The 13,496-nt window shown below is 39.8% G+C and overlaps 1 protein-coding gene across 10 annotated transcripts in view; it reads right to left on the bottom strand.

Moving 5' to 3' along the window:
* BLTP1 (bridge-like lipid transfer protein family member 1) overlaps positions 1-13,496 on the bottom strand; it is an 87,633-nt gene that overhangs the window by 26,252 nt on the left and 47,885 nt on the right. For 8 of the 10 annotated variants that reach the window (XM_071452475.1, XM_071452465.1, XM_071452466.1 and 5 more), the window contains exons 38-49: positions 12,886-13,036; positions 11,930-12,082; positions 10,457-10,697; positions 9,691-9,839; positions 9,047-9,266; positions 8,245-8,403; positions 7,080-7,255; positions 6,814-6,989; positions 5,482-6,188; positions 4,078-4,305; positions 3,615-3,708; positions 2,609-2,659 (exon numbers count right to left, since the gene is read on the bottom strand). In XM_071452475.1, the coding sequence (XP_071308576.1) occupies positions 2,609-2,659; positions 3,615-3,708; positions 4,078-4,305; positions 5,482-6,188; positions 6,814-6,989; positions 7,080-7,255; positions 8,245-8,403; positions 9,047-9,266; positions 9,691-9,839; positions 10,457-10,697; positions 11,930-12,082; positions 12,886-13,036 (2,505 nt within the window). The remainder of the gene's footprint in view (positions 1-2,608; positions 2,660-3,614; positions 3,709-4,077; positions 4,306-5,481; positions 6,189-6,813; positions 6,990-7,079; positions 7,256-8,244; positions 8,404-9,046; positions 9,267-9,690; positions 9,840-10,456; positions 10,698-11,929; positions 12,083-12,885; positions 13,037-13,496) is intronic. The other 2 variants (XM_071452467.1, XM_071452468.1) reach the window with 2 other exon arrangements.

Raw genomic sequence — 13,496 nt, 5'->3', positions numbered from 1 at the left:
ATCTATTCAAAACTCCTATCCTTGCTTAAACTAAGGTCATTTCAGTGCATACACACCAGGCTGCACATAGACAAACAAATTTGCACACACAGAAATAAAAAAAAAAAAGAGCCTTCCATTTCAACTCCTGTTCAGGAATAATCTTGAATAATCCTTTTAGTAAAAACTCAGATTTGAGTTTTGCATCCAAATAGGTCATTGGAGGAAATACTTAACAGTAAATACACAGCATGTGATTCATAAATTTGTGCATTATATTGATGTTTAATTCAAATATATTATTCCAAAAAAATGTTATCTAAACTTGATTTTAATATTGAGGAGGATATAGTTCACAATGGTTACCCAAGATAAAAAGATAACTGCACTAAGCTGACAGTTTTTGATGTCACAACAGAATTTTGGCAGAGCAGAATTCACTAAAGTCCTATTAAAAATATATTGGGGTAACACATGAATGTTTCTATGGTCAATTCCTGGAGGGTTACCCAATGGAAGTATATTATGCAGCCAACACAGAATTACAGCCTCAAAGAGAAGGACATATAGTTGTCAAGATGCAATACATCAGCTAAAATGGCTGAAAAATAGACTATAAAATTGAATAAAATAAACTATAGACTATGTAAAACAGACAATATAAAATACATAAAAACATTCAATGCAAGTTTCTCAAATACTCTATCTCCAGGGGTATAGCTAAAACACTTTTTATATGATATTTAAATTGTTTAAAGACAGTTTGGTCTCCTGGTGGAAGATTCATTATTCTATGAACTCCACTCTCTAAGTAATGTTCCTTCTTATTCTTATGCTAAAATATCAGCAAGCCCAAAGCAACCCAGATGTGGAAATACAAACCAAAACAAAAAAAGACATCACCCTTCTGCTTATAATCAAGAAATACACAGCACTGTAAGGCAACCACTGGCCTATCAACAGTAAATTAATTGCCTCAAGTTCAAGGAACACTCAGATTTTCACAGCTATGCAAGAAATGTAAGAGAGCCTAAAGCAGTTCAGAATTAATATTTTAGAGCAGACTGTCAAGTAAAAACGATTTCAAAATATGTGATGAAGGAAGGAACAATTCACAACAATTTTCAGAAAAACATTATACAAATAACCATTACTTAAGAAAAAGCCAGAATTGCTTTAATCCACCACTTTAGAAGAAAAACATTATTTTTCGTGATATTCGCTCGTTTCCCTCTCTTCCTGCTACCACTCTGACTCAACTGTTGTGAAGCCAATCAAGAACACACTTCCATCTCCATCTATAAACACAAAACACTACTGCATTCAAACCATTTTAAACATTTCCTTAATTAAAAATATATTACACCAGAATGGCTGTTGCAGGAGAAAAAAACCTCAGCAAAATTAACTGTGCTTTTTCTCCATATTTCATGCAACAAATGACTTTCATTGCTGCTTGCCTACAAAAAACCTACTTCCATGACAAAAATGTGGAACAACTGTCTGGCTATCCATTTATTATTGAAGATCTGCAGTTTGCTTACCTACAGTGACATGCCTGTAACACCCCTGGTTCTATCTCATTAAAATCATTAATCATTATTTAACTTGTATACCAGTAATGCTTCCAGAAAGACTTCTATATTCTCATATCAATACTATAAATGATCGCTCTCCAGACGAATTAGTGACAAAAAGCCTTTGTCCCACTGCAGAACTGACTACAAGGCCAGTACCCAAGAGATTTTTGCAATGTTGTAACAAGAATGTGCGGGGACAAAAGTCAGCAGGAGGCCCCTAACACACAGGAACTACTGCACTGAGTCAGCTGTGCCTAAGGGAAGGGATCCTTCCCTTAATTCCAGCCATAAGGATTTTACTTTCTAAGAGGCTGTATCATGCTCATGGCTCACCACCAGACCTATCCAACATGGATTTATCCAATCTTTTTCATCATTTATACCTTTGTTGACCACATCATATAGCAGCCAGTTCAACAACTCAGTGATGAACTGGTTTAATGCTGCTACCAGACAAAAACGAACACAAATCCCAGTGTTTTCCCTACATCACTTGTAGTTTTCAGTCCATCACCTCTCCTTCCAGAGCTATAAGGACATCTTAAAGTTAATCCTGCATTACCACAACACTGAATAAACACAGATCTTCATCATGCCTGGGAGTTAAACCAGCACACAGGGAAATGAAGACAAAAAGGAACAGCCGTGTTCATGATGACACCACAACTACCACTCCAAGCACAGCAGTTCCAAAGCAAATCTCACCTCTGTGTTTCCCTAACATTTATCAACACTACTTCAGCTCATTTAAATAAGTACAGGAGCAGATCTAAAGAACTTAAGGGCCACTAAAACCATTCCAACATTACAGTAGTGAGTGCAGTGCAATAGCAGTCCATCAAACTGTATTGCTAACATTGACAAGGACTTGTTTTAGGCAGATTTTTGGCAGGCTTCATTAAAAAAGCTCATCTAGGTAATACTAAATTATGAACCCAGATGCATTCAAGGATCATCTGCCTCCACAATCACACAGAGTAGGAAAGCAGCCATTATCTACACAACACAGAGTTAATTGCAAGACTATTAAACATAATAATATGACATACAGAAACTCTTGTTTGGCTGTGCTTGTAGGAGATGTAGGAAAATCCTCCAGTCTACAGATGAAGATTGAAGAGAAAGCAAGAAAAACAAAAAGCAAATAAAGAATAAACAGTCATGCAAAAGTAGTCAGTTAATTATTTGTAACCCACAATATGACACTTATTTTCAAAATTACCAAGGTGAAGGTTTTGCTTTTGTTCATGTTTGTTCTTTGATCTCGTTGTTTTTAAGGTTTATTGTTATTTCCCCCCTTTCCTTTTGTACCCTCCCAATATATTCATGACTGTCAGATTGGAACTTTTATTTAGCCCTGTGAAACAAACTTCTGGGAAGCAATTTAGCTGAGGAAATTATAAAACTCTGTAAGTTTTAATTTCTATGTAGCATCCTGCAAACTACCCAGGAATTAAAAGGAGAGAGAGAAACTCAAGTGACATTGTTTAGCCCCTTTCTCCAAGAGTTCTAAGACCAGTACACATACTGAGGGTTACCCAGCTAACACCCAGATTGTGTGAGGGTGATCTGTGCTACAAAGAATTGTGCTTCAGCTCATTCTGCAACTCAAACAGAAAGAGATGCAGCTGGGAACAAATTAAAATAATGCATGGCCTTTCTGAGTCTGTGAACCTGGCAGAAATAAAAAAGCCAGAAAAATGTGGATGCTGAGCAAGTGATTGATGATGTTCATGCACAGGAAGTGGTTCGCCTCCCCTCCCCTGCCACGTTGTGTCAATTATACAAAGGCTGGAGAAGGGATATTAGAACAATTAAACTAACATGAGAGAACAAAGAATGATGCAACATGAGAGTTGAAAAATATGTCTATTAAAGATACACTATAGCTCTTAAACAGGAATAATTACCATCAGAAGATTAACTACTCCCTACAAATCTCATATGGTTTGAACCTACAAGTTTCAAAAAGCAATTAGAAGCACAAGAGAAATAATACAACTCATAACACTTCTACGAATTGAAACAATTTTAAAATCTAGACTTTGTACTTACTGGATATTTGGGGTAATTCCCTCCAGCAGGACGATATTGACACCTCCTATGTGAGCAGTGGCACATGTCTCAGTCATCTTTTGGTGTAGCACATCTTCAGGGAAAAAAATGTATTTAACAGCATTTCAGTCAGCACAATACTTCAGGTGTTCTTACTGCTTTTAAAAATACTGCAGCAGGAAAATAACTGAAAAATTACAGCTTTAGCAGTCACAGTAAGTGAAGTCAAATAGAAAATGTGACAAGAGGAAAGCTTTTGAAAATGAGTGACTGTCTTCTAATATAATTTCCTCCATGGCACTTTCTGAACAGCTTGCAGCATCCTTTTATAATCCTTCAGCAGCCTAATAATAATTTTTGAAAAGCACTTGTTGAATATTTTTATATTACACACACACACACTGCACACGCACGTGTAAAGCTGCCAGGGCATTATTTAGAGAACGCTTTTAGCTGATCCCACCTTTCATTTTCTCTTTCAGGGTGAAGCTGCCGTGGATCCTCTTCAGCTCAGATTCCATGGTGAGGCCGCCAATGTCGGCCTCCAGGTGGGTTCTGTTCACCATCCCTATCCCGAAGACGATGAGGGTGACGTGCTGCGGCTCCGAGGTCACCAGGCTGCGCTTGCGCCCGTTGTCCTGCTCGTTCTCAAACACCACCCTGCAGGCCGGCTCCGTGGGGCTGCGCACACCTGCACAGACACCAGCAGCTCCTTAAGGCTCCGTTTGCAATAAATCCTTGGCATATCCCACTCGTATTTACATTTCAAACTGAGCATCACAGATCTTTCGTGTCAAGAAAACTCTTCAGGAAAATTATCTGTGCCTCGGTCACTCCACCCCAATATCACTGCAACTGAACCAAACCCAAGACACCATGGAGACAATAATGAGCAATGTGGTTTCATTATTATTCACAGATATGCTCTTATGAACCTTATATAAATATTTGTAATGATCTGGTTTTACTGTTACACCAGAAAAATGCCCTGACAGTTTTCAATTTCCCTGTTTATTTTTGATCATTGCACAGGCAAAGATTCTTATAATTCATCTTTTTGGATGAACAAATTTTCCTTTTCAACATTCAGGAGGCTAAAAACAAGGTAAGAAAGCTTACACTTTGTGCAGATGTTGTAATTCTGGATGTGATATTCTGTGCATGAAACACTGGTATCTGTTTAATACGAGTTCCCATCTGACACTTTCTCAGAAGTTTTTTGTTCTTTAGTTAAAAGACGTCCAAGGAAAATAAGGCAATAGAGCAACTATACCATTCCCTGCATATTTACAGCAACCTGAGTTCAGCAACAAAGAGAATGATGCTAAGTCATCTCTCAGACTTACTCTGCTGTGTTGAAATAGATTTGAAATAGTAATAATCACATCAGATCTCAAAGTTTTAGGTGAAAATAAGGCCCAAACACTTGTAATCTTTGTGGGACTTGACCAAAATCACTATTTCACCTTTCCTTCTCTCACAGCAAGGTTCACAGATGTTTTTTTTACTGTCAGCCCTTCTCAAGGCAGAAATGAACTCCCTCAGGATGGCTTATGTACATGCTTGCATATTTTCACAGAATGGTAATATACAGCATTTCCATACCCCCTTGAACACAAAACAGCACTTCAAGAGGAACAAACTCAATCTGCACTATGCAATTAGTGAGAAAAATTAAGCTTTCCTTTTGTACATCATCTTGGTGAACTCATCAAAAGCTCACCTCTGTCCTCACCACTTGCCCCTCTAATCCAAGTTAGATGGGGTGGCCGACTGACAAAAAACTTCTCACGAGCAAGGTGAGGAGAAAGCACCATTTAAGCAAAAACACACACACTCAGTTATTTGGGTTCATGAACCACTTTACCTGTTGGCCCAAAGGTTTCAGAAGACTTTTCTAAGATGCCAGTGGGATCAGAAATGAGTGAATAGAAGTTCAGCAGCTTATACATATTTTGCCAGCACTCCGCGGAGGGCTCGCTCTGCTCCGACACGGTAATGGAGTCGGAGTCATCCATGTGGATGGTCACGTGGTCAACCACATCTTTGGAGCCTTTCCTGGACACTTTGGACGTCCTTCGCTCCGACCTCCCCAGGGAATTCTTGTTGCGAGCCTCCTTCTTGTTGTTGTCGTTGTTCGTCCTCTTGTTCTTGGTGTTGTTGACGCGGGTGCCCCCGTTGAGGCTGCCCCGGGAGCTGCGGCTGAAATCCGAGGAGCGGAAGTCGCGGTGCTTGCGGGTTTTGAAGGTGGGCGTCGGGGAGGCCGAGCCAGCCGTGTACCTGCTGAGCTTGATGTCCGTCTGCGTGGCCTTGATGTCGTCGATCATGGTGCTGAACTGGTGGATGAGCCGCACCAGGGCCATGTCCACGTGCTGGCTGATGGACTGGCAGGAGATGGTGAAGTTGCAGTGGAAGGTGTTGTAGTAGCGCTTGTTCAGGTCGTGGAAGGAAAGGGCGTTGGTGGAGTTCTGAGGGGTGCACATGGATTTCTCCATCACCACGGCGCTAATGCTGAAAGTCTCCAACATCAAAGCTGGCTTGAATTCCAGAGGAGGGAGATTGACAGCTCCTTGCCTAAGGAAAGGAAAGGGACAAGTTACTACTGTGCTGCTTTTTATGAGAGTGAGAGTCAAATATGCTTTTTATACAGCTTACATCTAATTTACTGAACCCAGCCTTTTATTTCCCTTAGGATATCACCTTTTTACCACAGCTCTAAATACGATAAAATGAACTTGTACAGTTTCATACTGTGTGCTACTAACATAGAAATCATCTAGTTCTATGAAACCTAGTTTGGCATGCAGTCATTCCATTACATCCTAAAGCTTTGACCAAAATTGGTCTGGGGGAAGATCGAGCATTTCCACAAGAATTCGCATCATTATTATTTACAGGATTAATTATCAAACACCATTTCAGAGCCACTCAAATTCCCCCCCAGTATTATTTCCACCAGCTCTCCCCCTTCCCCAATCTCCAATTTTCAAAAGCAGCTAAGATTCAAATAGTTACAATTCCCTAATCATTCTGTAGGAGGATTTCAAAAAAATATTTTAACAGGAAGACAGAATGAAAGATTAGAAGAATAAAGGGCTTCTCCTTATCCTATGAAAGTGCTTTGGAAATCTGTCACCACGTGAAAAGCCTAATTTCTGTTCTTTAGCCAATCCACATGTTTTTAAATCTGTCATCATACCTTCGGGCTCGCTTGCTTTTCCTCTCCTTTGCTGTGTCTGAATCAACAATATCTGCTCTGAGGCAGTCCAGAGTTCCTGAGAAAGAGAGGTACTCTCCAAAGTACATCCTGTAGCACAGGGGCATCGCATCCTGCGACTGAATCCCCGTGTAACTCAGCAGAGGTTTGAAAACGACCTACAAAACAAAACCCACCCAATTAGTTATCAAAGCCTTGATCATTTCCACATTCCTGCTCACCATCTGGTCACGTGCAACCCCAGTTACCTGTGCATCTGCCAGCTGGACAGCAGGAAAGCCCTGGTTGCCCTCTTCTACTCCTGCAATGTCATCCTGGCTGGTGCTGTGCTGTGAGTGGGTGCCATCCAGGGTGTTCTGGTCGCTGGACAGGACTGTGTTGAAGTCTGAAGCAGAGGGGATGGTAGGAAGATTGGGTGCCACACCTGGAAAATAAATACCCATGGAACACTAACACCACAGCAAATCTTACACCACTGACTTGATAAACTCAGCAAGATTATTTACACAGATAAACACGCCACAGCGAGGTCTGTAACCTCACAAAGGTGGGATCCAGGATAAAGAAACAGCCTGATATTGCTGGAACAGGTAGAGATTGTCCAATTCAAATTTGGAGAGAGTCTTTCTGCAGAGAAACACATTGCAGTCTACAAAGAACCACAATAGTTCAATATGTACAGCACGATGATGTTTGTAGGATCAGACTGTTGGCTCAATATTAAAAACAAACTGAAACAACTTGTTACTGCCTAAGATTAATATAGCACAGTTGAAGGAGTGTTAACAGAAAAAAGATTCCAGCGTAGTGTTAGCGAAAACAAAAATTAAGACACACATTGAAAAATCTGAATGATGACAGGCCAAGGAGAAAAAGAAATGAGCTGCAATAAATTCTTACACCTGCTTCTTTAATACACCTATGACTTTGAGAAATATATTTTTTCTTTACTCCCTTACACAAGTTAACCCATCCCTAAGTTACTTCCAAAACATGTTTAGTCTCAAAACTGAACTGAGAAAGAGCAAGGATTCCAATGCACAAATCACAAAAATAAGCATATGCAAATTAGATCAAAAATAGCCAACAAAATTAAGGAACTTGGCAACAGAAGATGATTTTATGGTTTAAGTTTTGGCAGCTACACATTGCTTTGGCAGCTACACTGACAGCTCCAAATGCAAGAAAAAGCTAAATTTTTGGAGGCAGGGTGAGGCAATAGAAAACATCAGTTTTGCTTAAATCCCATCTTTTCATTTTCCAGGTTGCTGCGAAGTCCCACAAGTAATACTTGGAACCAATTAAGCCCTGTTGATCATAAATCACTCCCTCAATTCCTTTCAGTCAGAAAGTGGCAAACACAGGCACAGCCAGCCCAGAACCACGTGGAACTCAGCTGCAAATTAGCAATACCTGTTGGAAGGCTGTTGTGCCCAGACTTGGTGGCTGGGCTTTCCTGCACGACGCTTCCCCTGTTGCCCACGGCGTTGGACATCCAGTTATAGAAACTCACAGAGGAGGGCTCAGACAGCAAAGGGTGCTCAGACAACATGTCTGTGGCCACCGTGTTTCCTGTGCAGGTAAAGCAGAAACTTCAGCACTTCTTGCATCCAAGTGAGCAAAAACAAGGAACATGGCATGATTTCGCTGCCAACATCTATAGACTATAAAAATAAACCTAATTCTCCAGGTTTATTCCACTAAATCATGTGTCAAACAGCACTACCACAGAAGTTACAAGTGGCACTAATGGATGTTGCACGACACATGGCTTTGCACTTGCTCATTTCTACCATTAATTAGAGGAAAGGAGTCATGAAGAAACCAAAATACCTTTTTTTCTGAACAATATTTCAGTCCCTGACAGCAAAGGAGAGAGGTTTACAGAAAATACAGTATCAAATACAGTATGCCATTTACATATAAAGAAAAACTGATAACAATACACTCTGAAAAATAACAGAGCATAAACATTTCAATGCTTCAAAAATATTCATGGAAAATGAACATTTTCATAAACCATGACTAAGTCTTGAATTTATCATATACAAACTACCGTACTGAAATATTAGTTTCAGCTCTTTTTGAGCTACTCAAAAGGTTAAGAAAAAACAAATGCAAAATGGTTGTTTCCTTACTCATTCAAAAAGACTAAGAAATTATGCTACATCATACCTGTTTATGCTACATCATACTTTTTTATGCTACATCCTACCTGTTCTTGTTAAAGAACTGCTTTTAACGGCAGTTGAACTTCTTTGAGGAGTCCCCTCCAACAGATTGTGCAGGCTAGGAAAGCTCCCAGTGAGATAGCTGAGCAGACTTTCCTTCCTTGGGCTTTCCCTGACTCCCATTCCGGAGCGGCCAACGTGCACTGGTGAATCTGTAGCTGTATCTCCACTGGTGTAACTCAGGGAATGATATGGATGGATGCCCTGTGAGCAGAAAACAAAGAAATGAATGAAGAACTGTGGAAACAGCAAAAACAAAGTAATATTTGGTCTGAATATAAGGTTGGAGCACAATTTCAGTACAAGTTACTGGAGAGCTTTGCCAGTCTTTGATTTTGTACCATGACAGTTAAATCCTTCTTTGTGCTGCCATAAATAAAAGATCAAAAGCTGCAAAGGTTAGGGCACATCCTTAAATGATGCACAGGAAGTTAGTTGGCAAGAAAACAAAGAACAGATGAAGAATACAGACCAACTGCTGGAGCATCCCTTTTGTAAGGTCAGGAGCACCCCTTCCACGTGCTATAGTAACTTTTTGCATGCATTTACCCATCTGCAGCTACAGAACTGCTCCTGAACAGGCCAGCTAGACCCCCCTTTGCCCTGGTGAGCAGCCCTGTGCACCCACCTTGATTTTCAGCACAGAGTCACTGTGGGTGTGAGTCTTGGACAGCTTCCTCATGATCTCAGCACCGGTGACAGGCCCGGAGGAGGCGCTGGCAGGGGGAGGGCGGTTGGCCGTTCCTTCCAGCAGCATCGTGTGCTCGCTCACAGTAGCTGCACCAAGCAAACACTTGTCCTCATTTAGATTATCTTGGTTCTCCAAATCTATCTAGCATCAGGCACATTTATCTACAAGCAGTCATGAACTCCCAAGTGCTGGCACACACCTACACAGTGCTGTCTGATTCACAGACAAATAAGAACACCTCAGACAGGGGTGTGCTGGGTTTTGTTCAATAATCCAAGTGTTTCTGCCTAATCAAAGCAAGTACTTGACAGAAGGGGGCAAAAATTTGCTTTATACTGTATGATTACACACAAGTTTCTCACACAAATATCTTTGCTCCCTTAAAGCTGCTAACTGCTGCCTGGCTTTTGAGTGAAAGGTAGTAAATAATTAAGTTGATTTATTTTGTGCGGGGAAAAAAGACAAAAGACGTGAAGAAAGAGAAGTCTCCTGTTTTGTTTTTCCCTGAACAATCACTAATTATTGTAATACTATAATTATCATTGTTAGCAGCAGCTTCAGAATGAAGGTGATATAAAAAGAGAAGCTTGATAATTCTAAGGAGACTATAATGTAACAAGCATTAAAAGTAAAGATGATAGAAATGTCTGAGAGGAGCTGCTTGTCCCTGTGAATTCTTATGGGGACAAAAACATGAAAATACCTGCATCAAATTCAAACTCTGCTCCATCAGCACTTGTGTCACTCTGCAGGCCCCCTCCATTGTCCAATCCAAGGCCATCCTCATGCTCGTGGCTGGCATTTGGCTGCAGCTTCATTGGCTGGGTTGGTCTGTGCAAGCTGACTCCTTTAAAGGCTGGGGTGACCACAATGAACTTCATCCACTGCCTTGCTAAGGCAACCAGACCTTTCTTTAAGGTCACTAAGGCAGGAAGACCATCACTCTTCAAATAAAAAAAAATTATATATTAAAAATTCATATCACAGCATTTTGAAGTAAACTGGAGGGGAGAAAAAGTCAAAGCTCTCTTAAATCTCTATACTTAAGAGGCTTATGACAAACATGCTGGCACCGTAACACATCAAGCAAGAAGCCAAGGAGCTGAGAGATAAATTACAGCTTCATTGAGCACAGTAAATACATTTATCTACATGACCTGAGGATCTAGCCCAAGGGACCAAAAATAAACAACAGGAAGCAGGTTTGTTAAATATGAAGCTAAAAGCACTTGAGTAATTATCAGGCTCTGAACTATAGGCTAAGATTCATAGCAACTCTGTACAAACAGAAGTGAAATTAAAAAGATTGTTTTTTCAATTGTTCATAAGCAGTGAATTAGGAACATAAATTTGAGGCCAAATAAAGGGATTGTTTTGATTACATCACTGAATTGTCCTGAAGAAAACAAAAGCTTGGCATTTTGACCACAAGTCAAACTGTGCTATTTTGTGCCACAAACTGTGCTACTCCTGATCACTGGCTCTCAGCGGAATATGCTGAAAACCAAAGTGTTTAAATCTGACAGCTGTGGAACTGGATTATGAAAATGACACAAAATCAGGAATAAACACTCCTCCCTTCTGCCTGATGTTTGTTCAAATAACTATTTCCCACTACAATCTAGATATTAACACTCTAAAGCCATCAAGAAAAATATTAGATTCTTAAAGCCTAAAGTTGGTACAATTCTAGTTCCTTTCTTAAACTGTCTGCATTACCCCAGTGTTTCTAGAAAACATGACAACTAGTTCCTAGGAGAGAATTTGGAATAAACTAACCAGTTCATGCACTTGCCTCAATAATTGAGACTCATTCAATTTTAGAACCATGAAAAATGAAATCTTATCAAAAGGCCATTGAAATATGATAGAGAGGGAATAAAATCTGATACAAAAGCCCTATACAGTTTTAAAGGCATGCCTTTTTGGTTTATCATCTCACATACTTAGCAATAAAATAAATTGATAAACATTATGCATATATACAGGTCATAAGAAAAATAGCAGATATCAAAGAAAATAAAATGAAACAATATCTCCTTATCACTTTTAAAGTCTTGCTTACATTTTCTTGTTTGTTAACCTTCCTCAAACTGTTGCCAAATTTAAGATATTAGAATTTGGCATATTTGAAACTAAAGGACTGAGATATTTGCAGTTTTCCTGGGTAACTCACCATAGTGGCATCTTCAATAATGGAGTAATTTGCTTGATGAAGGTAATGGTGCAATATATTACAGAGTAAACAAGAGGGATTTTCTTGCAAGAAACGAGCCACTTTGGTAAGCCTGTTGTACTTGCTTCTCAGAGGGAAGTGCACACTTTTATTCTGGATTAAAATAAAAACATTTTCAGCATATGAACATACTTGCAAACAGAGCATCAATGACAAGATTTCATCTATGAGACAAAAACATCTAACCTCATTTTGAGCTTCTGCAACAAGGATTTGCCTCATGGGTACCCACCTTAATTTAAATACTGCATGTGAAAAATAATTCTGGATGCATATTTATATATATGAAGCAATAAAAGAAAAGCCTGGATTCAAATTGCAGGCCTTATAAAATTGCACCCAGACTAATAGACATGTATGTAATTTTTGAAGAAACAGTTTATTCCTAGCTAAAGACAAAACAGGCACTTGTTAAAATTTGGTTTAATGCTAGAAAGAGGGTAGGAAGAAGAAACAGGAAGGGATGTAGGAATAAGAGACTGCTGCAAGGGATAATTTTTGAGAAGAGCAGAAAATCAGCAACACTCTTAGGTCATCCATGTCACTACGCAAGACAGGATCTCAGTGTGGCCATCACGTCCAAATCTTCCCACTAGATGGCGCCAATCCAACCCAACAGCAAACAAAAATCCTTCATAAAATATACCAGGCACCACAGCCATACTTACTCTTATTTTGCCCAGAGATGCACTCCTGTAAGAAGCATGAGACTTGGCTCTGAAATTCAGACTGGGTACAAAAACCACAGGTTTTGTGAACTCTTGTGACCGATTCCAAAGGCTCACAAGAGATGCTCTAAGTCTGCCAGTGAAAACATCCAGAATTCCCAAAACTACATTTTACCTATCACACTGTCCTGTTCTGATATGCTCATTGATTTTATAAAGCTCATTTACCTCTAGAGCTTCTGTCATAATGCACCCCATAACAGCACAGATGCGCAGGGTTCCTTCAGTTTCCAGCTTATTTAATGACGACTTCACTTGATCAATGGGAACAAGCCAAGCACCAACTGCAGGTGTTGCAGTGCTCAGGAGGTTCAGCTGCCTGTGGAGACAAAGAGAAAGGGGTGTTCACAGGCAGCAGCAGCAATGAGCAGCATTTTCTGGCACTCTTATGAATGACAGTCATATAGGTGGGACATTGATGCAAAGTAATAAACACAGACTCACTGCCCAGAAAGCAAGAACTGGCAAAAAGTACCTGAGGCAATTTCTGTTTTACTCACTCACACACTCATGATTCTTCCCACTTTTGCTACTGCTATTCCTTTCCTTTTCCCATTTGTATTCCCTACTGAAATCATACAGTTTGAAATGTTCATCACTGACTGAATCCCACTGAAGTGTTAACATGTCATGAAGGACTTTTGCTAAAGGGCTGAGGCAAAAGTACCAGCAGAGTATTTTCTAACTCATGGCTTTATACTGACAGACTGAAATATTTGGCTTATTCTACACACATGATGTGAAAAACTGTCTTGGAAATACCCATCTTGAACTTTATA

This window comes from Agelaius tricolor, unplaced genomic scaffold (genome assembly GCF_023055355.1).
Source record: "Agelaius tricolor isolate 1412-34295 unplaced genomic scaffold, bAgeTri1.0.p SCAF_34, whole genome shotgun sequence".
Lineage (NCBI taxonomy): Eukaryota > Metazoa > Chordata > Aves > Passeriformes > Icteridae > Agelaius > Agelaius tricolor.
The sequence above is the reverse complement of the archived record's forward strand: the minus strand, read 5'-3'. Positions and strand labels throughout refer to the sequence as shown.